Genomic DNA, 26,725 nt, shown 5'->3' on the forward strand with positions numbered 1-26,725 from the left:
CAATGTCTTTCTTTCATAGCCTGACTTGCTTCACTCAGCAATAAATCTTCCATATTCGTACACTTTGTATCAAATTCCAGGGCCTTGTTTTTTATGAGCGAGTAATATACCATAGAGTATATGTGCCACACTTTTTCAATCCATTCATCTGTTTGTGGACATTTGAGTTGGTTCCATGTCTTAGCAATCATGAATAAGGCTGCAATGAATATAGATGTGCAAGCTCTTTTCTGACTGAGCATTCTCCTTCTCAGGATTTTGGGCACATGTGCATGCACACCCAGTGCGAGTCTTAAGCTGCTAGGCCTGGGACTTGAACCATAGTTGACCACATGGGAGTCTAGTGCCTTAACCACTACCATGCCACCTGCTGGCCCCAGGATTTAATTTTTAAAAAGGTAGTTAGCATATCACTGTAAATAACTGTACTGTTAGGACAAGTGAGGTGAGCTTCAGCAATTTAACTGGACATTTAACTCTATTTGCACATAGACTGTCTCATGGTTATTACACGAAATGGGTGACATCAAGTCACATACCAATGTACCAGTAACAGGAATATTTTGCTTAGGATACTATAAAAATTAGACCTACATGGTGAAGCTGAATGGGTAGAATGAAATAAACCCTACTTCACTGGAAACATACACATTCACATATGCATGCAAAACACACACAACAGGTAACACATAGGACTTACAGGTCCAGGTTTGTATGTCACTTTCAGTCCTGTGCTGGGTGGGGGCTGCTTCACCCTAAATCTACCAGGCAGAAGGAAATAAATTTAACACCATTATGAGAAACATGAGCAATCAGTAAGCTGAGATGTGATAAAATTAAGAAGGTGTTAATATTTGCTCCATGGGAGCTGGGAGCCCACACCATTAGAGAATCAACCTTAATGTGCAAGTGGGAGAAGAAACTGAGGCCCATTTCGGAACTACCTTTCCAACAGTTTTGTCACCATAAAACCGACTCCGGCCTGAGTATGAACCCGCTGTTATTGGTGGCTGACGAGCAGCATGGGCCTGGACAGGGTGTCCTGTTTGGCTGGTGTGTGCATTTCAGCGTAGCTGCCAGTGTGCAGGCAAGCTGGATCATTAAGCTGAAGAATAAAGGCTTTTTTGGAAAGCAGTGGAGCATGGAGGGTAGTCTTGCTCTGTCTTGTTATGGGGCTTGCATGTTTGAGGAGAGGAGAAACAGAAAGAACCCAAAGTACAGAAGAACTTGGAAAGCTCTGTGCTCACATGTGACTCTTATTGCCCTTTCCTGTGGTTTGTGGGTTCTGCCTGAAGGTTAAAGACCTGGAGCAAATTAAAATGCCAAGGAAAGCCCACCTCTACTCTGACCCCTACCCACTCCTACCACTTACTTTGCTGTCTGCTCTAGCATGGCTGAATTTAACAAGCTCAGGAGTGAAATCTTTAAAGCTAAAATTTTAAACTGCAGACAGGATCTGCACGGATGCATTTTATTAGTTGAGGTTGACACTATTTCTCCCCACCCACTTTGATGACCATCTAAAGGAACAATAAAGTCTGATGCAGTAGCCTGAGTTCCTCCTTGAGTTATTTCTGGGGAAGCAAATATCCTAAAGTTGGGGACTTTTCTCCATTAAAATAAGACAGTAGTCTTTCAAACTGGAAGCTCCTATTGCTTTGTTTCATCTAATTGCCAATCCTATGTCCAGAATCACATTTTTAAAAAAAAGTTTTTGCCATAGAGCATGTTTACTTGCCAGAAAGAGACAGTGAGAGGGAAAGTGAGAAATCACCTCCCAGGAGTGATGGTCATGCCACAATCCCTTCTCCTCCATTCTTCTCTTGGGATTTTGGGCACACACGCCCAGAATGTTTTTTAAGCCTCCGCGTCTAGGACTTGAACTCTGGTCAGGCATGTGGGAGTCTAGCACCTTAACCACCAAGCCACCTGCTAGCCCCTATATCACAAACATTCTTAAAGGACTTGTCAATTATACTGAGAATAACTCTACAACTGAAATCAATCTATTCCTTTTATGAGGAGAAATAAAACCCATATTGTACTTAAGTTTAATTTAAAATAAAAGACAAGACACTTTGTAGTTGGAACATTCTTGGGATGGATACAGTTTTTTCTCCATATTCATGGCAGATTAGTTCTAGGACCATCACCCTCCTCACCCCAAATAGCAGAATTTGAGGGTGCTCAAGTTCCTTATATAAAATCGTGATGTATTTTCATATAATCTGTGCACATCCTCTCAAATACTTTAAATCATTTTTGGATTACTTACAGTACCTAATACAATAGAAATGCTATGCATATAGGTGTTATACTGTATTGCTTAGGGAATAACGACAAAAAGTCTGTACAAGTTCAGCACAGACGCAACCATCACATGCCTCACTACACAGTACACATCAGCAACAACATACACTTTTAGTCTTTTTTTTTTTTTACTTTTTAAATTGCTAGAGGGCATGTATGCTCACCAGAGACCATAGTTGACCACATGGGAGTCTAGTGCCTTAACCACTACCATGCCACCTGCTGGCCCCAGGATTTAATTTTTAAAAAGGTAGTTAGCATATCACTGTAAATAACTGTACTGTTAGGACAAGTGAGGTGAGCTTCAGCAATTTAACTGGACATTTAACTCTATTTGCACATAGACTGTCTCATGGTTATTACACGAAATGGGTGACATCAAGTCACATACCAATGTACCAGTAACAGGAATATTTTGCTTAGGATACTATAAAAATTAGACCTACATGGTGAAGCTGAATGGGTAGAATGAAATAAACCCTACTTCACTGGAAACATACACATTCACATATGCATGCAAAACACACACAACAGGTAACACATAGGACTTACAGGTCCAGGTTTGTATGTCACTTTCAGTCCTGTGCTGGGTGGGGGCTGCTTCACCCTAAATCTACCAGGCAGAAGGAAATAAATTTAACACCATTATGAGAAACATGAGCAATCAGTAAGCTGAGATGTGATAAAATTAAGAAGGTGTTAATATTTGCTCCATGGGAGCTGGGAGCCCACACCATTAGAGAATCAACCTTAATGTGCAAGTGGGAGAAGAAACTGAGGCCCATTTCGGAACTACCTTTCCAACAGTTTTGTCACCATAAAACCGACTCCGGCCTGAGTATGAACCCGCTGTTATTGGTGGCTGACGAGCAGCATGGGCCTGGACAGGGTGTCCTGTTTGGCTGGTGTGTGCATTTCAGCGTAGCTGCCAGTGTGCAGGCAAGCTGGATCATTAAGCTGAAGAATAAAGGCTTTTTTGGAAAGCAGTGGAGCATGGAGGGTAGTCTTGCTCTGTCTTGTTATGGGGCTTGCATGTTTGAGGAGAGGAGAAACAGAAAGAACCCAAAGTACAGAAGAACTTGGAAAGCTCTGTGCTCACATGTGACTCTTATTGCCCTTTCCTGTGGTTTGTGGGTTCTGCCTGAAGGTTAAAGACCTGGAGCAAATTAAAATGCCAAGGAAAGCCCACCTCTACTCTGACCCCTACCCACTCCTACCACTTACTTTGCTGTCTGCTCTAGCATGGCTGAATTTAACAAGCTCAGGAGTGAAATCTTTAAAGCTAAAATTTTAAACTGCAGACAGGATCTGCACGGATGCATTTTATTAGTTGAGGTTGACACTATTTCTCCCCACCCACTTTGATGACCATCTAAAGGAACAATAAAGTCTGATGCAGTAGCCTGAGTTCCTCCTTGAGTTATTTCTGGGGAAGCAAATATCCTAAAGTTGGGGACTTTTCTCCATTAAAATAAGACAGTAGTCTTTCAAACTGGAAGCTCCTATTGCTTTGTTTCATCTAATTGCCAATCCTATGTCCAGAATCACATTTTTAAAAAAAAGTTTTTGCCATAGAGCATGTTTACTTGCCAGAAAGAGACAGTGAGAGGGAAAGTGAGAAATCACCTCCCAGGAGTGATGGTCATGCCACAATCCCTTCTCCTCCATTCTTCTCTTGGGATTTTGGGCACACACGCCCAGAATGTTTTTTAAGCCTCCGCGTCTAGGACTTGAACTCTGGTCAGGCATGTGGGAGTCTAGCACCTTAACCACCAAGCCACCTGCTAGCCCCTATATCACAAACATTCTTAAAGGACTTGTCAATTATACTGAGAATAACTCTACAACTGAAATCAATCTATTCCTTTTATGAGGAGAAATAAAACCCATATTGTACTTAAGTTTAATTTAAAATAAAAGACAAGACACTTTGTAGTTGGAACATTCTTGGGATGGATACAGTTTTTTCTCCATATTCATGGCAGATTAGTTCTAGGACCATCACCCTCCTCACCCCAAATAGCAGAATTTGAGGGTGCTCAAGTTCCTTATATAAAATCGTGATGTATTTTCATATAATCTGTGCACATCCTCTCAAATACTTTAAATCATTTTTGGATTACTTACAGTACCTAATACAATAGAAATGCTATGCATATAGGTGTTATACTGTATTGCTTAGGGAATAACGACAAAAAGTCTGTACAAGTTCAGCACAGACGCAACCATCACATGCCTCACTACACAGTACACATCAGCAACAACATACACTTTTAGTCTTTTTTTTTTTTTACTTTTTAAATTGCTAGAGGGCATGTATGCTCACCAGAGAGCAACAATGAGAAAGGACATCCCAATGGGGCATAGTCACAATGCAATCCTCCCATTGGTTGGGGGTACACACACACATACACATGCCTGCTGTGTTTTTCTTTCTTTCTTTCTTTTTTCTTCTTTGAGAGAGATTTTTGCTATAGAGTAGGTGCACTCACTAGAAAGATAGAAACAGAGACAGAAAGCTAGAACCATTCTTCTCTTGGGATTTTGGGCACACACGCCCAGAATGTTTTTTAAGCCTCCGCGTCTAGGACTTGAACTCTGGTCAGGCATGTGGGAGTCTAGCACCTTAACCACCAAGCCACCTGCTAGCCCCTATATCACAAACATTCTTAAAGGACTTGTCAATTATACTGAGAATAACTCTACAACTGAAATCAATCTATTCCTTTTATGAGGAGAAATAAAACCCATATTGTACTTAAGTTTAATTTAAAATAAAAGACAAGACACTTTGTAGTTGGGAACATTCTTGGGATGGATACAGTTTTTTCTCCATATTCATGGCAGATTAGTTCTAGGACCATCACCCTCCTCACCCCAAATAGCAGAATTTGAGGGTGCTCAAGTTCCTTATATAAAATCGTGATGTATTTTCATATAATCTGTGCACATCCTCTCAAATACTTTAAATCATTTTTGGATTACTTACAGTACCTAATACAATAGAAATGCTATGCATATAGTTGTTATACTGTATTGCTTAGGGAATAACGACAAAAAGTCTGTACAAGTTCAGCACAGACGCAACCATCACATGCCTCACTACACAGTACACATCAGCAACAACATACACTTTTAGTCTTTTTTTTTTTTTACTTTTTAAATTGCTAGAGGGCATGTATGCTCACCAGAGAGCAACAATGAGAAAGGACATCCCAATGGGGCATAGTCACAATGCAATCCTCCCATTGGTTGGGGGTACACACACACATACACATGCCTGCTGTGTTTTTCTTTCTTTCTTTCTTTTTTCTTCTTTGAGAGAGATTTTTGCTATAGAGTAGGTGCACTCACTAGAAAGATAGAAACAGAGACAGAAAGCTAGAAATCAGCTCCCAGAGGGGATGGTCATGCTGCAATCCTTCCTCCTCCATTCTTCTTTCAGGATTTTGGGTACACACACACACACACACACACACACACACGCCCAGTGTGAGTTTTAAGTTGCAGAGTCCACGACTAGAAATCTGGTCTATTATGTGGCAGTCCAGCAACGTAACCATTACACCATCTGCTGGTCCCGCCTGGTGTGTTTTTCAAGTCACTGGGGCCTGGACTTGAACCCTGCTTGGCCATGTGACTTCTGGGCTCCCTATGCACAGAGTTTAATCACTGTGTTATGGAACTGGCCCAGGAACATTTTCAATCCCAAGTTGATTGAACTTTTATGCAGAACCTATGGATAGGGAGGACCAGCTGTATTTAGCGTATGCACCCAATGAAAAGGACTGAAATCCCACACAAAACCAGTGATCTCACCTGTGTTAATAAAGCAAATTACCTCCATGTGGTGGTTACTCAGGTGATCTGAGGTTTAGCCTTGCTGTAGCCCAGAAGATTGCAAAACGTTACTCAGCTTCATTCTTTATAATAGTCTCTAAAGTCTTTGCCATAATTATACAGGAAAAATGTAAATAAAAGCACCCTCAGATCATAAAGTACAAATAAATGTCAGTTGACATTATCTGAATTGGTGAATTTTAGAAAAATATATTCAATTTTTGTGTACTGGCTATTGTAACACTTGTATAATTCCCCTTCGGGGTGTTTTTTTTGTTTTTTTGTTTTTTTTTTTCTGCTAGTGTAGAGCAGGACTTGAATTGCTGCTACCAAAGTATGAATAATAATTAATGGGAGGGCAAAAGTATCTACCACACAATTGGGGATTTGTAAATACATTGAGAATGAATTAATGAGTAAATGAATAAGCAACTGAATGGACAAATAATGTGAAGATTCAAGGCGTAATTACAGTTCAGTAAACATTCATTAATGAGGCCAGCTGGTGGTGTGGTGGTTAAGGCAGCTGGAACCCACATGGCCCACTGTGTGGTTCGAATCCAAGAACTGATGACTTGAAAAACCCATTGGGCATGTGTACCCAAAATCCCAAAAGAAGAGAGGGATGAGAAGGGAGTGCAGTGTGACCATTTCCCATAGGGAGTGCTCGGCCGTCTCATCTCTCTAGTAAGTGCATGTGCCCTATTGGGAAAAAAAACAAACAAAAAAACCCACTAATGTAGGTAGCCAAAGACAAATCACAGAGTACGGGAAGGTAAAGTGAACAGACACCTGGTGCTTCGACCTCACCTGCAGAATTCTACGCCAACATTCTTGAGCTTTACTATGACTGCATAGGTGTGTCCTTCTTGAAGCACCCCAAACTTCACAAATGGTGGAAGAAGGTGGAACCCGAAAGAGGTCGACTTTGCATTGATGGCAGCAGAGGCGACAGAGGATGTGTTCACTTTTCCTCCAACAGAATCTTGCACCTTTGCATTAAGGAAAAATTAATAACATGATATGGTTCTATTCTGAGTTCTCAAGGTAAGAAAAAGTCCGTGTCACCAGACAAAAATAACTGGCTAGGGGAGAAAATGAACCTTTATGATCTCATGGCATCCTTATGACAGCCCTGTATAGAAGTATTTTAGGCTTCCCCATCCTTAAAGGGAATTGAAAGATACTTGCTCAGATGGTGAGCGGCAGAGTAGCTTCTAAATCAAGTTCGCCAGTCCTAAAATCTGGTTGTCCCTCTGTACTGATGTTCACTGCCATCGGAATCTCCTGGAAGACTTCTTAAGAGGAGGTCTGGGATGGGGCCAGCCCAAGTTTCGTCTTTACACCCATCTCCCAAATGTTGCCAGTGATTCTGGTCAGATAATCGCCCCCTAACTCCCAGAGCGGCATTACTGAGATCACCGAGGAGGCCGTTACAACTGCAGAAATCAGGGCCCATGCCAGACCCGTGAGTTAGAACCTAGAGCTTAACAAGATCCCCAGGTGACCCGTGTGCACACTAATGCTTGAGAAGTGCTCCAACCACATCTTGGTTATATTTGTTACAGTGAAATCTATGACGGTGATGAACATGGAGGGAAAAACAAAAGGATAATTACCAAAACCTTCCCCTCAAGGAAGTTTTCCGGATAGAGCTGGGTGCAATCTGAGGAAACGAGGAGCTTGACGCTTATAAAGAACTAAGAGACATCCACAGTGACTGAGTTATAGCAAGTCTGGGGCAAAACGGAGGTGAAAAACCAACAGAGTCATATCTTATACCCATGCTCGATTGTTTGGATTTTATCCTAAGTGTCATGGAAGGAGGGTGGGGACAGGAAAGTAGGCAATGATCCCTGTAGCCAGTAGTGGGCTGGTAAACTAGCTTTCTAAAAAGAATTTTCATGAGTAGTGTTTACCATTTACGTGGTGTTAAGTCCAGCCAGCATGGCTGATTTCACGCTAGTGCTCATTTATCAACTCATTTATCAACTGGCTCATGAAATTCTCACCAACCTGGGTGAGCCAGCTCCAGCAAACCACTGCCTTAGTTCCTATGTGTGGCTTAAAGCCTGTGCGGTGAGGTGGCAGCCAGGAAAATGGCAGTCAGCAGTGACTGGACATCTCTAACTTCACTGAATCAGGATTACATACAAAGCTGATTGGTTCTGGACATTTGTTTCTATGTCCATCTTACCTTTGTGAGAGGTTGAGACTTGGGCTTGGAACTCTGCAGATAATGAGGTAACTTCACTTTTTCTTTCCTTGCTTGTCCCACAACATCCTGCAGCAATGACTGGGTTGGGATTTTCATGGGCACACAAGATTCTGGTTCTATTTTATAACAGAAAGTTTAAAATATGCCACATGGATATTTATTCAAAAACATTTAAAGCAACACCAGAATACAAATGAACAAACCAACTTAGAAACTTTTATCATTTGCTTTTCCCTTTTTCTTTTTTTAAAGACAGGATCTTGGGGCCAGCAGGTGGCATGGTGATTAAGGTGTTGGACTCCCACATGGCTGTGGTTCGAGTCCCATACCTGGTGACTTGATTTCTCACTCTCCCATTCTCTCTCTCTCTGGTCAAATTAAAAAATAATAATAAATAACATTGAATATATAATTCTTCTTTTTTTTTTTTTTTTTTAAAGAAGACAGGGTCTCTCCATGTTGCAGTCCTCTTGTTTCAGTCTCTTAGCTGGGACTATGAGCATACTCCAGCTTGCCTAGCTTTTTCAGACAGGGTCTTGTATGTTTCCTTGTCAGTCTCGAGCTCATGATCTTCCTCCTCAGCCTCCTGAGTTGCTGGGTTTACTGGTGCAGGCCACCACACCCAGCTTTGAGGTTAGTCTGGCAATTAAACCTAAGCCTCCCATGTGGTCCTAGCCTGTGGAGTACATTCTTAGCAGCTGAGCCAGCACAGCTGGGCCTCTTATTTCATTTTCAAAGAGCTAATTTAAAAGAAAAAAAGGTTTCCATTAATTCTCATTTTATTGGGTCATTAGAAAAATCACGACATATTTTTCTGTTTTTCTATGCAAAAATGTATCATGACTTTCTCGACAACCCAATATTTCTTTACATTTTACAAAGTGATTTTACACATATTATCTAAATTGGGGTCCCACAAAAACCCTATCAGATGGTTAGGGTAAATATTATTAAAATTACTTAAAAATTGTTTTTAGTTGTCAGAGAGTACTTGTGTTTGCCAGAGAGAGACAGAGAGGAAGAAATCACCACCTCCTCCATCCCCAGTGGGGCATGGTCACATCACAATTCCTTCTCCATTTTTCTATCCTGTCAGGATTTGGGGGCATGCACATACACCTGCTTGGCATGTTTTTTTTTTTTTTGTTTTTGTTTTTTAAATCCACTTGGGCCAGGATTCACACTGTAGTCAAGCTATGTGGGATCCAGCTCTCTTAACTCCTGGACCATGGGGCCAGCCCATCATAAAACTCAATAAGGTAAATAACAGTCCAAGACATCAAGTGTCTTGCCTATAATGAACTAAACTTCTTCAGGGTTCCCTCCAGTAAATCAGCACAGTACAACACAATAAGATATTAACCCTGAGCTACTTCTTTAAACTGAGGGATTGCAGAAATCTTAAGATTTTATTTTTTTAAATTTTACTAATATATTTATGGTTCTAAAAAGAGGTATAGTAATTATAGATCAATTAAGCTAGGGAATTAAATCTTCAGATGACTAAATCTGGTAATTCATGCTTTTCCTCAAGTTATATGAAATCGCGAGGAAAAGTGGATCCACATGGCGGCAGCTGTGTGCTTTGCTCCAAATATCCAGGAAATTGAAATAAGAATTGTGTTTTAGACCATCATACTGAAAAACCCTTTCTTATGTTCAAATCAGAGAGGAAAAGGAAGGGAACCAATGTTTGAGGGTCCACTATCATACCACTTACTCCCACCACAGGCTGGTGCTACGCTTCCCTGGTCCTAACCATCAGAAGCAACACCAAGCCAAGGAGGACCCTCCCTGGATATTTCTGCTGAAGTGGACAGGGATAACCCTAGCATGGCCTTTTGGGGTGTGAATTTGGAAGAATCAGAATCATGGGTCTCAAAGGTCATGATTTCTGTTACATGGAAATAGCCTGTCTTTTGGACGAGGGAAGAAAAATGAACTAGAGATTAGTAGGGATGGGACAAGATCGAGGCAGGGAGAATAGAGAGAGAAACAGGCAATAAGACCCCAACACACTCTCCAACAGCCAGAATCTGTGAATCCCCATATCCTAGGGCTAGCACCATATCCACTTTTCTGAGATTTGTTTTTTTTTTTTTTTTTTTAATAACAACATTTTTTTTTTTTAAGTACTAATAAGTACCCACCACCTCTTTTTTTTTTTAAAATGAGTTTGAGTTTTCTCAGTTATAAATTGAAAAGTCCTAACTAATATACTGGTACTATCTTTTTAAAATTTTTTAATTTTTTTACATATGAGAAACTGATCTTCTAAGGTTTTAATAACTTGTCCAAAAAGCTATAATGGGTGGCTGAGCTGGGATACAGATTTAATTGTGTCAGATCCCACAAGGAACATGCTCCTTTTACTACATAATATGTCCCAAACCCATTTGGGCATCAAAATATTCTGAGCTGCTCTTGAAAAAGGAGAGATTTCCCAGCCACATGCCAGCTAAGCCCTATTCCTGAGTAAAACACAATCAGAATCTGGGGGTGGATGGGCATCAGGGACCAGTATCCTACTGTATATATTCATCTCTTTGGTCACCATTTCCTACAGAAGCAACATCTTTTTTTTTTTTTTTTTGAGAGGTTTTTGCTATTGGGCGTGTGGGCTCACCAGGGAGCCAGGGGGAGAGACAGAAAGCGAGAAATCACCCCCAGAGGGGATGGCCACGCCGCAATCCCTTCTCCTCCATTCTCCTCTCGGGATCTTGGGCACGCATGCACACACGCCTACCATGAATTTAAGCCACCAGGTCCGGGACGTGAACCATGGTCGACTACATGGGAATCCAGCGACATGGCCATTACACTAACTACTGGTCCCACAGAGGCAACATCTTAATGACTTGATTTATCTTTTTGTTCATATCTCACCATATGTGTATTACTGTTTTGTGTGAATGCTTTCTATTTGTCTAAGGGTACTATATAATTGTAACTATTATTATTAATAGTAAATACTGAATTGGAGTTTATCACGTGCCAGGCCCTACTTAAAGAATTTTGCAACTAAAGAAATTAGCTAATAGAATCCTCACAACCCTGTGATATATACCATTATTTCCCCTTTACAGAAAAAGAAACTAAATGAGATAGAGGGGAAACTGGACAGTTGTACATAGCAGTCAATCATGAAGCTCTTGGACGCCGAGTGAATAAACCTTATAGGAGAGAAGTTTAAAGTTAGGAAAGCAAATATCTAGGGTACGGTAAATCTCTTACTTCCCCCATAAATGTGACCAGATACTTGTTTTATGAGATAACTGAAGTCATCAGCAGATTTCTATTTCATATTCAGTATGGGACATGCCCACAGAAGCCCAATGGTGGCAAAATTATCTACACAATTTAAATTTTTCTGTCTCTTGGGCCTTTCATTTTACGTTTTTAACCTACCATATATAGTTAAATTAATTTTAGTAAAATCAATCTAAAGTCACTTCATTATAACTAGCTATTATTCTGTATTTCAGTTTCTGCTAGCCCAATAAGATTATGTGTGGTCTAAGACAGAGACCACATATTAAGTTTCTCTTCTGGAACCTGCAGGACCAAGAATGTTCTGAAATAATAGGTAAGTCTATCTCCAACTACTAAATTACTGGCTGGTCAAGAAAAGCTGTCAGGTGCCTGATCACCGAAGGATCACACAAACTGTCAGAATCATGAGTGATAAAATGAAATGAAATAATAAAATAACTAATCTAAAAAGATTATTTGTCATTTACTTCCTTTAGTCTGGGACTTTTGCATTGAGATACTGTTTTTTTTTTTTTTTTTTTTTTTTGGGGGGTTTTTTCTTTTAGGGGGTGGGTGCCGCCGAGATAGAAAGCGAGAAATCACCCCCCAGGGGGGATGGCCACGCCGCAATCCCTTCTCCTCCGCTCTCCTTTTGGGATCTTGGGCATTCACACACATGCGCCCAATGTGAGTTTAAGCCACCCGGTCCAGGACTTGAACCACAGTCGACTACGTGGGAGTCCAGCAACATAGCCGTTACGCTAACTGCTGGTCCCAGTATTGAGATACTTTTTGATAGCGTAAGAAGCCTGACAAGCTTTATAGGTCTAAGATCTATGATGTTCTAGACTTTTTCCTGTAACTGCCAACCATACTTCAAGCCCCTACTGCCATCTCACCTACTTCAAAAGAACCATAATCCATTTTGAGAAATAATGAGATAAATTACTTACATACCTTTAATAGATTCTGTTAAGTCTTCAGTCTGGTTCTGGCAATTGGACTCTTTGATATCTGCAGAAATCTCTGATTTTGGAAGACTAAGCATATTTGAAAATTTCTGTTCTGAAACCTTATGTGAATCGGAATCTAGAAAACCCCAAACAGTCATTATAAAGTGATATTTTGACCATTATCCAATGGCTTCTACGTTTTTATGAACATTGAACAAGGTATTTTATAATGAACAAGGTGCTTTTTTCTCCATCCTCTTTAGAAAGACCAGGTGTAAGAAAAGCCATTAAGAGCTGGTACTCTTCATAATATGATCCAATATTTGCCCTTAACAGACAGGACAGTACCTGAAATGTTCACACCCCTCAGGAGTTAGGTGGTAATTTGTGTGTATTATGAACAAATAGTAGAGTTGTCATCCTCTTATGTTGTGAAGTAGAGGTCAAGTAATTTGTCTCTACTTTTACCTGGTAAGTGTAACTGAGATGTGATGTAAAAAAATTAAGAAGTGTCCAATCTTAAGTGCATTCATTATGATAAAATGTACTTATTTATTAAAGTATTTCTCTCTAAGAAGTAGGCACAATATGAAACTACTTTTAAAGTATCAAAAATAATCGCCCTATCTCTCTTTGTATTAGTGTCATTGACTTTTATTTTATTTTATTTTATTTTTGACATTGACTTTTTTGAAGAGACCAGGTTGGTTGTCTTCTCAGATATCTACCTAGGATTAGGAAGGAAAATAATTTCAAACTGTGTGTGTCCCAAACCTGGTTGAATGCTAGTGGCTTCCTGGAGTACTGTGCTGAAGACTTTCTCAATCTTACTCCTTTCCTTTTCAAGGGGAGAGGAGGCAGGGATTGATTAGTATTGTCTGCCTAGGATGCAGCAGGTCTGAGTGACTGCACAAGGTTCCTCAAATTGCCATCCCTGATTTCTCCTCACAGTTACAAGTCATTGTTCCAACCTTAAGCTTTGGTTTGTAAACTCTGTTTCAATTAGATGATTTCTTTGACTATACTGAGTACAGGCAGGCAAACTTCTGGTATTGTACAGTAGAAAATTCCTATATCTGGGTATTTTGACTACTGTTTATTAAAGAAAAGCACTGAAGTTCATTAAAAATTCTTCAGCACGTACCTCCAAGAATGAAGATATTCCACTACATATCTAAAACATCATCATCCACCCAAGAAATCAACAATGATTCCTCTAATATATAGTTTTCTAACCAATTTTTTTTTCAGTTTTCCCAAAATACTTTTCTATGTGTTTTTCTCCACTCAGGATCCAATCATAGTTTATGTATTGCATTTAGTTTTTACGTCTCTTTAGTCTCCTTTAATAGAGCACACTCGCCCTATCTTTTTTTATTTTACTGATGTTGACTATTTTGAAGAGACCAGACCAGCTGTCTCATAGCATGTTTACATTCTGGTAGACATTTGTCTGATTGTTTCCTCTTGATTAGATTCTGGTTCAGGGTTTTGAGCAAGACTTTCAAATAGGTACTATGCACTTTATGGGAGAGTACATGGGAGAGTTCCTAATATGCACTTGTCAGAGTATTGGTAGAAGTTTGAGTACTTAGTTAAGGTGAAATGCTACATGTTTCCATTGTAAAGGTATAGTTTCCTCTTTATATTTAGTAAGAAATATGTGGGTTGCACTGCGAGCTCCTCACCCAGGTCCCTGCCCTGTCCGTCGTGCTTGCTTGCCCACCCGCCCGTGCCCACAATGGCCGACGTGGTGGACAGCAAAGGCTTTGATGAATACATGAAGGAACTATGTAAGGGAATAGCTCTGTGAAAAATGGGTGCTATGGCCAAACCAGATTGTATCACCACTTGTGAGGGGAAGAACCTCACCGTCAAAACTTGAAAAACTACAGTGTTCTTGTACCCTGGGAGAAAAGTTTAAAGAAACAACAGCTGATGGCAGAAAAACTCAGACTGTCTGTGACTTCAAGAATGGGATGGGAAAGAAAGCACAATAACAAGAAAACTGCAAGATGGAAAATTAATGGTGGACTGTATCATGAATAGTGTCACCTGTCCTCGGGTCTATGAGAAAGGAGAATAAAAATTCCATCATCACTTTAGACAGGAATTAGCCGCAAGAATGAACAAGCTCAGTTCCATGAGCAAATCTCCATATTACTATGTGTTTTTTTTCATTACTGTGTTCAATTACCTTTACCATAAACATTTTACATGCAACTGTTGCATTTACATGTGATCCAAGTGTTGATTTAATTAGGATCATTCCTTTGGTTAGTAAATAAATGTGTTTGTGCTAATAATAATAAAAAAAAAGAAATACGTGGGCTGATATTTTGGGAACACGTGAACACTCTATTCTCCAATAAACTGTCATTACTCACTTGATTTTTACATTGGCTAGGACTCCTAAATGCTTTTAGATAATTTTTCAACATACAGGATCAAAAGTAAAATTTATATACATCTTGGTTTTCTCATATGACTCAACCAAATCTGTAATATGTAGGTAACAGTAGGTTATTTCATTAGCTAAGGCAGAAAGTGGTATGAACTAGTTATGTTCTAAGAAGCCACTGTTAGGTATTATTCAGTTAGGTGTTTTTAACAGAAATAAGAGCCACACTAACATATTACCTGAATGAAGATCAGATGTATCTTGAACAACTGTTTCTCTTTCATCTTTCTTTGTAAAAGGAGGCAATTTTTTGGAAAGGCTGTTCAGATAATTATACTTAAAGGAAAAATCAAAAGACTTATTTTAGGATTGCACATAGCTGAAAGGCAACTGCCACAAATATGTTAGGTTGATGAGCAATGAAGAAAGCATATGTTCTAAGACATCGAAAATGAAGTTTACAAACTAAATGTTCCTTTTTTTTTTAAAGAGAGATTTTTGCTATAGGGTACGTGTGCTCACCAGAGAGACAAACAGAGACAGAGAGACAGAAAGTTAGAAATCACCCCCCAGGGGGGATGGCCAGGCCACAATACCTTCTCCTCCATTCTCCTCTTGGGATTTTGGGCATGCATGCACATGTGCCTGGTGTGAGTTTTAAGTCACCAGGTCCCTGACTTGAATTGCGGTCAACTACTTGGGAATCCAGTGACATAACCATTATGCCATCTGCTAGTTTCTAAAAGTTCTTCAAAAGACTGATGAACTCAATCCTAGCTTTTGTTAATTAGTCATAATTTTCCTATAATTTCTTCTCAGGCAGCCTTTGCTAGATAACAGCATCAGAAATTTTCATAGAAATGTAGGGGATTCTAAAAAATGTGAAAATATTAATTTTGCTTCAAGGTTTCAATGAATTCCTAGCCAGTGTGAGAGAGGAAGGTTAGGTTTGTGGTCCTGGGTGCAGATTCACACAGAAAAGGAGAGGAAAAGTCTACTTTCATGGGCTTCCGAGAGCTCACAGCATCTCACTACTATCTCAGCAGCTGATGGGAGAGGACAATTTAATGGAATAGAAACTTAAAGATGAGGGGCCAGATAGCGGCACAGCAGCAGCACAGCTCCCTGTACAGATGATCCCCGGTGGGAAGTTTCCAGGGTCAGGTCCAGAGACCTCCCTGAACATGCAGAGTGTATGCCTGCCTGTGACCCAGGGCTAACTGAGGCCAGGGGTAGATTGTGTCATAAAGACTACTGTAGGGGCACTTTTTCTCTCTCTCCCTCTGTCACACATATCTGAGATAAATAAACTTAAAAAACAAGCAAACAAAAACACTGCAAAATGGGTTTATTGGAGAAAACTCACCCATAGGGAGGATTCAGTTCCCAAAAGGTCTTAAAATAGATGGCATAGGGAAATTAATAGTGATAATGCAAGGCAGGGAGGAGGACCAATAGTCATACATTGGAAAAGAAGTTCCGCTTTGGTGCAGGATTTGAAATGAGTCTACAGTACCATATGCTCATAAGCATATGGATTTGAGGGGTACAGGTTAGTTAGGACTATGCAGGAAAGAATTAAACTTTAGGAAAGACAGATGATATAATAACACACACTATGTCAACTTTTCTAAAGATTCTTCTTCAATTGCCGCTCATTTTATTCAATTACCTGAAACTGGTATAACTCGTTCAAATCAGATTTGAAGTAGGGTGATATGCTTTGGTTCCTAATTTCCATCAGATACTGTTTGGTTTTCTCAATTTCCTTCCTGTTTAATATTTTCATCATGGTGAAAAAAAAGACATAATACATTTAAACAGGGTATTTGCTTGTGCTTTAGCTTTAAACCCCACAGAAGAAAACATCAAGGCAATCACCATCAGTAAAACTGATAAAAATAAACACATTGAGTATTTTTTTGTTAAGTCGTTTTGGTTCATTTTCTAATTCTTTGAGAATAAATCACATTTCTGCTTTAGAAATCAGGGTCTTCTGAAAGATAGGAAATAATGGCATCGGGTGTTAATTTGATCTTACAATTAATCTCAAAGACTAACAACCACATAGCATTGTAATAGTTGAATTTTTGGGACATTTTCTAGTTCCCTGAGGTTTAAATAATAGCTAGGATCTACTAGTTTACTTAACTTCAATAGCAGTGGCAACAACATGTGGTCAGAGATACACAGTGAAATAAAAGAAATCATGATAATTCAGCTAGTCGCTTTTCCAGTGACAAGACCCCTATATTAGGGAGGCAACATTTTGGGAAGGCCAATGAGATCTATACTGAAGTCACTGGGTAAAACTCCAGGAAAAAAATTTTTTTTTTTTTAGTTAGTTTGCTTGCTTATTTATTTATTTATTTATTTCTGCCTGGAGAGAGACAGAGAAAAAGTGAGAAAACACCCTGGGGCGGAGGGATGGCCACACCACACCCTTCTCTGTTCTCCTCTAGGGATTTTGGGTACGGATGCACAGCTTGATTTTTCAAGCATCGGGATACAGGATTCAAACTGTGGTTGACTCCATGGGAGTCCAGTGCCTTAACCATCACACCATCTGCTGCTCCCCAGGAAAGCTTTTAAAGAGGACTGACTTAGCAAGAAGACTTTCCCTTTGTCCTGGCCTCATTTCTTCTACTACTTGCACAAATGTGGATGTAAAGGCTAGGTGTGCAGCAGTCATTTTCCAACTATGTAGTAATCTTGAGGATGAAAATCATGTGCTAAAAATGATGGTGCAGGCAAAAACAAAGAATCTGAGTTCCTAATGATTTTGTGATGCTGCATATCAGAGGTGGTAATTCCTGTCTTCCTGTCTCTGACTTTTTTTCTTTTACATTAGAAAAAATAAATCATTTTCTAATAAAAGTACTGATTTGGGGGTCTTCTGTTGAATGTAGCTGAACTTAATTCTACCTGAAATAGTTTTCATTTTTAAGTGTTTATTTCATGCCAATAACTTTGACATGCATTTTGCATTTAATTTTATAACAGCCTTATAAATTAGTATTGTTATCATCATTTTATGAAACAAAAAAATCATGGTATAGGGAGATTAAGGAACCTACTCCAAATAACATAAGTAATAAGGGCTAGAGTCTGAATTAAAACCCAAGTTGCTTACCTCTAGGCCCATGATCTGCTCACGCTAATCAGCTGTTTAGCTGAAAGTGACCTTCCAATCATCTCGATATAAGTTAGCAAACCGAATTACTGAGTACCTTTTACTGAAGTAAAATAATCAACCAGCATTGTACAGTCTATTGGTAATCAGATTTTAACTGACTCTAGATCTGCTGTCTCTAAGACTAATACTCCTCTATTGGGTGGCCTGTCTGGGACAGGTATGATCAAAATATCATCTTTTTTTTTTCCCTTTAAATTTGATAGAGAGCATGTGTGTTTGCTAGAGAGAGGAAGGCAAGAAAGCACTCCTAGAAGTGTGGGGTTGGGGTGAAGGATCACCATGCCAGGATTCCTTCTACTCCATTCTCCTTTTGGGATTTTGGACATATATGTACACACATGGCATGATTTTCAAGTCACTGGGTCCAGGACTTGAACCATGCAGTTGGCCATTTGAGATAGAGCTGCCTTAATGACCATGCCATCTGGCTGGCCTGTTTAAACAATGTCAATTTCCCATTAAAAATATCTTCATTCTCCTGTATCATTGGATTCATTCACTAGTCTATGGCAGACTGGTTATTGTACACACTATCTTAAAATTATTCTCACAAAATCAAGCAATAGGAGCCAGCTGGTGGTGTGGTAGTTAAAGCAGCTAGTTCCCACATAGTTGACTGCATGGTTCCAGTTCTAGACCTGGTAGCTTGGAAGACGTGCCATATACATATGCGTGTGTATTAAACTTCCAAGATGAGAGTGGAGGAGCAGGGACTGCAGTGTGGCCATTTGCCCAGGCAGTGGGGGGGGGGGGCGGTGATTTCTCACTTTCTCTCTTTCTCTATGTCTCTCTGGCAAGCATAATAATGCTATAACAACAAAAAAAATTAAGAACCAATCAATAAATCTTCCAACTGATTAGCCCCCATTTTTTTAAATTCATGTTTATGATTCTTCTACAGCATCTGACATTTGTCGGCCACCTTTTAGGTCCTTGCAAGTTTCTCCTTCCTTTACCCAATCTATTCTCTATGTTGCCAACACTTCTCTTTCTCTGACCTACATCTACCTGTGCTTCACTTTTCTTCTTTGAACATTTTTACTGGCTTGCTATTAACTATTCATACATGTAGGCTAAAATTTAAAATTTTTAATGTTTTAAAAAGTTTTAAATTTGAATAGATAGTATCTGTATTCAATTCAAAAGATATTACTAAAGAGCACCTATTAAAAATGCAATCTCCCTCTCACATTGCCTCTTCCTCACAGGCAATGAGTTCACCAGTCCTCTGGCTATGCCTTCAGGAGTACTCTATGAGGCTGATAGGGTTCAGGACATGCCACCTCAAATATGAGACTCTGGCATACTGAGCACTTTAAGTTAAAGGAATTTGAGAAAATGTCAGAAGCAGGTAGGTTACTCTGACCTTTCCTCTGCCCATCTTCCCTGGAATCAAGTCATTAAACCTAGGGAGTATTTTCTGACCTTGCTTTGAAACAGGCCATGACTCTCATGTGAGAAATGCCCTTTCTATACTTGAAGGAAAGTTACACCCTTCATCCTTTTCTCCACTGACTCAAGGAGACAGAGAAGAATCTGAACAAACAGACCTCGCTAAATTCCTCCCAGTTTTATCATTAGATCATGCTCCTTGTCCTGTTCTATTTCTCCACGACTTTGCAGTCATCAAACATTGCATAATAATACTTAAGATTAACCATTTTTTGGGGGAAGAGTCTTCATAAGGATATGAAATATATGGATAAATTTAAAACTTACATAAATCTATATGCTTTTATTTTTCTATCTTTTGTTTTGGAGGCCTTAGTCATGAATCTAAGATAAGTAGAGGAAAACTTTTCATCCCCTACAGACAGCGTAGATCTTTATTTGACCTTATATATGGCAGTGAATCATAACACTTGAAGACTTATCTTAACCAATCATCTAATACATCTAAGAAGATAACCCTGGCATTTGTATAAAGAATCGTATTCAGCCTGGGAGTCATTCTGAAGAGGAGCCATGAAAATGTGAATAGTAGCATAATATGTACCACCAAATACTCAGCAAATATATCTGGCTTCCTTTTTTTTTTTTAAAGAATTATTTAATTTAATTTTATTTATTGTTATTATTTTTCAATTGACCAGAAACACACACACAGACACACACACACACACACACACACACACACACACACACACGGAGAGAGAGAGAGAGAGAGAGAGCGCCTTCAGGTCCAGGACTTAAATCACAGTCAGCTATGTGGGAGTCCAGAGCCTCAATCACCATGCCTGCTGACAGCCTCCTGGCTTCCTTTCTTTATAGCAAGAGAGCTGCAGTTGGAATCTTCAGCTAGGGCTCAAAGGAAACTAAGGCACATAATACATAGAGCACATTTCTCATGTGAATTGAAAGAATCCTTGAATATTTATGACTACGTTCTATTAGTATATTAAGTTCTAGAGCACTTATTAGAATATTATTGTAGAACTACCAAAAGCATAGAGAATTTCTTGGGAGATTTTTTTTTCCTTTGGAAAGAAAAAGGATCTGTCTAATGGTCAAATGGGCTTTTTTAAGAAATGGGGGCATCTGGGACTAGCAGTTGGCATAATGGCTACGTCGCTGGACTTCCATACATCAACTGCAGTTGGAGTCCCAGACCCAGTGACTTAAATACGCTGGGTGCGTGTGCGTGCGTGCCCAAGATCCCGAGAGGAGAATGGAGGAGAAGGGATTGCGGCATGGCCATCTCCCCTGGGGGGTGATTTCTCACTTTCTGTCTCTCTGTCTCTCACTGTCTTTCTGGCGAGTACACGCACCCTATAGCAAAAACCTCTAAAAAAAAAAAAGAAAAAAAAAGAAAGAAAGAAAAGAAAAAAGAAAGAGAGACAAATGGGGGCATCCAGACACAGAAACTAAAGGACCCTTACAGAAATGATGTAGAAGAGAGTCAAGTAACATCTGGAGCCTGGGTGGTAGGATCTTTCAGCTATCCCACTCCAAAGTCCAATGACCCTGGGCCTTTTCACATTTTCACATGCTTATCTATACCTCAGGGTAGAATTACCACTTATTTATTTATTTATTTATTTATTTATTTTGAGATTTGTTTTCTCTAGAACATGTGTGCTCACTGGAGAGACAGAGAGAGACACAGAGGCAGAGAGAAATCACCCAAGGGAGTGGCCATGCCACAATCCTTTCTCCTCCATTCTCCTTTCAGGGTTTTGGGCATGCATGCACACATGCCCAGGGTGAGTTTCAAGCCACCAGGTCTGAAACTCAAACTGCAGTTGGCCATGTGGGAGTCCAGCACCTTAACCACTATGCTGCCTTTTGGCATAGCCTTACCTCGTTTTTTCTATCTTTTCTTTCCAGCTCTTTGCTTCTGCTGTGTCCCTATGTGGAAGAAAAGGAAAGCATGATGAAATGAAGCAATACTCTCAGCTTGCGAACAATAAAAGAAAAGCCACCACCAGATGATGAATTGTTACCCATGTGACAGATGAAGGTTGTGGATTCATCACTAATCACCCATATTATGTCACTCTCATCTCTTCCCATCCTCACTGTATGGCTAATAGCTAATTAGATATGTTAGGGGGTTAGCTTACCTCCATTTATTTTCAAAGAACTCTTTACTAAATGTGTCTGTTGGACAGTTTGGAGAAGCAGTCAAAGATTGCTTGAATACGTCGGCTAGGTGGGCTGCAACTTCAAAAATAGATGCATTTAAATTTTATCCCCACTTCTTTCCAGAACAACACACAATCAATACCCATACTCATTTGAGATGTTTTTAAAGAACCTATATGTAATCTGCCAGGTGTTTGCTCAAATTTTCATGACCAAGCTGTAATACAACAGTAAACCAGACTACTTTTATGCAACATTTCACTAAAGAACACACATCTTATAGTTAAAATGTAAAATGCAGTAACACGTATGTATTCCATGTCATTAAGGGAAGCTGTGTTTCACCTAACTGCATTCCTCATATCTAAAGCAACGGTTCATAAAACGAATTGACTACTACCAAACTGGGATTATTTTTCTAAACATTTACCTGTTCCCTGAATCAAAGGAATAAATGTGATAAAGTAATTGTTTGGTAATTTGGGCAGTGGTTCTAAGAGTGTATTCACAGAACATGGTCTCAGTCGGATGTTAAAAGGAAATTTAACAGAAGTATTCATGGACCAGCAGCTGGCCTGGAGGTTAAAGTGCTGGATCCCACATGGTCATGTTTGTTGTTTGAGTCAGATTCAGTGACCTGAAAATCATGCTGAATGTCCAAAATCCTGAGAGGAGAATGGGGGAGAAATGACTGGGGTATGGCCATCCTCCCTGGGAGGTGATTTCTCACTTTCTCTGGCAAATGCACACATTCTTCAACAAAAACTAAAAGATAAAAAAAAAATGTTTTCATATTTCTTGGTCATACGAGCTTGAGCAACATTGGTTTCTATAAGGTTAAGTATACTTCATTACAGTAGGACTTTCCTGCAACCATTGGTTAACATAGGTTGTGACTATGAAAATAAGATGATACATAGCATTATCCAAACTTGTTTTATTGTAAAACTCGTTTTGGGGGTAGCCATCTCATAGCTTACTGTTTCTTTTATTTTCTTCTTCTTATTTTCTCAAGGATGAGATGTTTTATTTATTATTATTCTTTAATTTGACCAGAGAGAAAGGGAAAGTGAGAAAGCAAGTTGTGCGATCTGGGACTTGAACTGTGGTCAGCAATGTGGGAGTCCAGTGCCTTAATCACCACACCATCTGCTGGCCCCAGTAGCCTAGTGTATATGTGGTTTTTTTTTTTTTTTTTTTTTTTATGGGGTTTTTCTTTTTTTTTTTTTTTTAGAGGTTTTTGCTATAGGGTGCATGCACTTGCCAGACAGAGACAGAGACATAAAGCAAGAAATCACCCCCCATAGGGGGGATGACCATGCTGCAATCCCTTCTCCTCCATTCTCCTCACGGGATCTTGGGCATGAATGCACACACGCCCGGTGTGAGTTTAAGCCACCGGGTCTGGGACTCAAACTGCCGTCGACTACATGGAAGTCCAGTGACATAGCCATTATGCCAACTGCTAGTCCATAGCCTAGTGTTTTAAGAAACACTTTGAGGGACTGTTGACTCGGAATCATCATTATTAATATGTTAGGAACAGCTATAAGTATGCAAAAGGCAGTTTGCTTTCTGGATCTGCTTCTTCAAAAAATATGTTTGTTTTGCCCCTCACTACTGGGTATCCTGTGTGCTTACCTTTTTCATGCCTATTCCCTTGTGCCAGCAGCTGCACATTTAAAAGCTACAGAATAGGCTTCCAGAGAAAGTATAGGGCACCTACTTGACTTTGAATTGCTGATAAACAAATAATGTTTAGAATAACTATGTCCTATGCTATATTGGTGACACATTTTTTATAAACAATTTTGTCAGAGGGCTTGTGAGCTCACCAGAGAGAGAGATGGAGGGAAGGAGAGGCAAAAAGAAACCCCTCCATGGGGAATGGTCATGCCATAATCCCTTCCCCTCCATTTGGTCCTCTTTTTGGAATGTTGGACACACGTACACACCCAATGTGTTTCTCAAGCTGCCAGGTTTGGGACTTGAACAGCAGGACCAGACATGTCAGACATGTAAGGATCTGGCTGCCTTAACTACCAGGTCATGGGGCCCTCAGCCCAGGGGACATATTAAATAGAAAAAAAAAAAAAGAAAAAAAAATTTGTTGTTTATCTAAAATTCAAATCTAACTAGGCCTTTTGTATTTTTAGTCACTGAATTTTGTAACTCTACTGCAAGGATCTCATAGGTAAAAGGGTGACAACAGAGAGACACTGTGGGCTGTGAACTATACTGTTTTTTTTGGAGAGGTTTTTGCTATAGGGTGCATGCACTCACCAGACAGACAGAGAGAGACAGAGAGACAGAAAGTGAGAAATCACCCCCCAGGGGGGATGGTCACGCCGCAATCCCTTCTCCTCCATTCTCCTCTTGGGATCTTGGGCACGCACGCACACACGCCCGACGTGAGTTTAAGCCACCGGGTCCAGGATGCGAACCGCAGTCGACTACATGGGAGTCCAGTGACATAGACATTATGCTAACTGCTGGTCCCTGTTGAACTATACTCTGATGGTCATTTTAAAGAGGCATTCTAATCTCCTCAGACAATGTTTGCTGTGTGGTAATATGACATTTCAAGAGGAGAAAAATCTAGATAAACAACAAAAATAATTATACAAGACAATACTGTGGAGGATATATAAAATATACCTGTGGCCAGGATAAAACCAATGAATGTCAGTGTATGACCATTGCCATATGGCCAAACGATAAAAATAAAAATAAATACAACAAGACAAAACCCCATCAAATTCTCCATGGACTTGTTTACTGAGAATTATGAAACTATAATCAAGTTTGTTAAAGCTGTGTGTATCCTCCCAAAATATGCTTCAAATGAAAAGATTGCTAATACTAAATTGCTTGTGCTATATGGAAACTGAAACAGTGCCAGATTTTGGTGATAACTGTGCAGCTGCTCAAAAGTTCTGTGTATGGGGGAAGCTGTTAATTGGTTGACTGTTTCCTTCTTATATCTTAGCTATATACTAAATAATTGGGGTTAACATAAGTCAAATGTCAACAGTTTCATTCAACAGATGAAAGTTAAAGATAAATGAGAGGCAGGATCAGTAGATGGTGTAATGGTTACATTGTAGGATGCCCATGTAGTTGACCATGGTTCAAGTCCTGAACCTGGTGGCTTAAACATCATGCCAGGCACATGTTGCATGCATTCCCAAAATTCTGAGAGGATAATGGAGGAAATGGGATTGTGGCATGGCCATCCTCCCTGGGAGTGATTTCTCAGTTTCTCTTTCTTTCTCTTTCCAGTGAGCACATGTGTCCTATAATGAAAATATCTCTTAAAAAATAGATAAATGAGAAGCAATCACACTTTTCATTGATCTCATAGTTTAGGCAGACTAAAACATATAAACCATTTTAATATATAACACTGCCAACACAGGAACATATGTAAGTACATAGCACATTTTATCACAAAGGAGAATGGCTGATGAATGTATTTAAGATCATTCCTTTAAAATTTGTAAATCTATTGCAAAAAATATTAAATGCCAGTTACCTTCATTAACATGACTTTATGTAGTTAAAAAAAACTCCATTTTAGGGGAAGACTGAAATAAAAATAGAATTACTTAAAGATAATGATTATATTGCATACAAAAATCAACTTTGTTAGAGCATTCTTTATTTGCTCAAATTAATATTTTATGCAAGTTACCATGAAATGAATTAAATTTTTAATATCAATGAAAATTTGTTTGATTTTTTTCAATTGTTCCATTAACATAACAAATATATAAAACTAGAAATAATTTTAAGGTATAGAAATTCCTTTTTCTTCCTTCTTCCTATTTTATTCATTAATTAATTCAACATTTTAGTGAATATCAATTTCATGAAAACAATAAAAACTGTTATTTTAGGGCCTCCAGAATTGTTTATGACCAAAGAAAGAGCCTAAAAGGTATTTGGAAAAGTCAGTATATAAAGAATTAGATTTGGGGCTGGGCCCATGGTCTAGTGGTTAGGGGAATAAACCAATCCTGCATGGCTGACCACACAGTTTGAATCCTGACAAGATGGAAAAACAGAGAAGGAATTGTGGTGTGACCAAGCCCCTCTAGGGGTTGCTTTCTCCTTTTCCCTCTCCTCCCTCTCTCTGTCCGTTGATTTCTATTAAACCAATGTGTACCCTCTGGCAAATTAAAAAAAAAAAAAAGAAAAAGAAAAGAAAAGACAGAAAAGAAATCAGATTTATATAGAAAAAAAGAAATTTTAAGGAAAAAGTAAAAGCTGCATAGAATTGCAGAATGGCTATTCCTTATGGTATTTTTGTCTTGAAGCACTTAATTGAAACAAGAATAAAAAACACTAGTACATGAAACCTTTTCTCACCATAACCAGCTTGAGGAGGTCTGCAGCATTACCCCTCTCCTCCTCAGTTCTGGAATCTTTAACTGTCATTTCCTGCAGCTCGTCTTCTTTCTTTAGAATATGATTTATATAATCCTATATCAGCAGAATAAAATCAGTCAATAAAAACCAGGAATAAGGTAGAGAGATACCTTAAAATAGTCAAATGTCAGCTTGAAATATTACGAAAAGATTAAGAATATGTAAGTTCACAATGTTTAACACCAGTTACTAGTCAAGCAATCTGGGAAGTATTTTCCTTGACATGTGAATAAACAGAAACCTGCAAAGTCCAAAAGCAAAGCTATCTATCTATCTATCTATCTATCTATCTATCTATCTATCTATCTATCTATCTATTTATTTATTTATTGAAGAGGTTTTTGCTATAGGGCGCATGCGCTCGCCAGAAAGACAGAGAGAGACAGAGACAGAAAGCGAGAAATCATCCCCGGGGGGATGGCCACGCTGCAATCCCTTCTCCTCCATTCTCCTCTTGGGATCTTGGGCATGCACGCACACGTGCCTGGCGTTTGTTTTAAGTCACCCAGTCCAGGACGCGAACCACGGTCGACTACATG

General features: G+C 39.3%; 1 protein-coding gene and 1 long non-coding RNA gene across 2 annotated transcripts in view; one reads left to right on the plus strand and one right to left on the minus strand.

Annotated features, from left to right (window-relative positions):
• SPAG17 (sperm associated antigen 17) overlaps window positions 1–26,725 on the minus strand; it is a 235,151-nt gene that overhangs the window by 19,825 nt on the left and 188,601 nt on the right. Inside the window, 10 exon segments of the mRNA XM_006164886.3 lie at window positions 2,863–2,923; window positions 6,961–7,142; window positions 8,348–8,484; window positions 12,578–12,709; window positions 15,214–15,310; window positions 16,647–16,746; window positions 21,471–21,518; window positions 21,734–21,833; window positions 25,291–25,342; window positions 26,127–26,240. Coding sequence (XP_006164948.1) covers window positions 2,863–2,923; window positions 6,961–7,142; window positions 8,348–8,484; window positions 12,578–12,709; window positions 15,214–15,310; window positions 16,647–16,746; window positions 21,471–21,518; window positions 21,734–21,833; window positions 25,291–25,342; window positions 26,127–26,240 — 1,023 coding nt within the window.
• On the plus strand, window positions 7,130–21,716 carry LOC106733438 (uncharacterized). The gene is made up of 4 exons (XR_001369518.1): window positions 7,130–7,197; window positions 11,455–11,584; window positions 11,854–11,954; window positions 21,498–21,716. It is a non-coding gene; the product is annotated as an uncharacterized LOC106733438 (long non-coding RNA).

This window comes from Tupaia chinensis, unplaced genomic scaffold (assembly GCF_000334495.1).
Source record: "Tupaia chinensis unplaced genomic scaffold, TupChi_1.0 Scaffold143755_1, whole genome shotgun sequence".
NCBI lineage: Eukaryota > Metazoa > Chordata > Mammalia > Scandentia > Tupaiidae > Tupaia > Tupaia belangeri.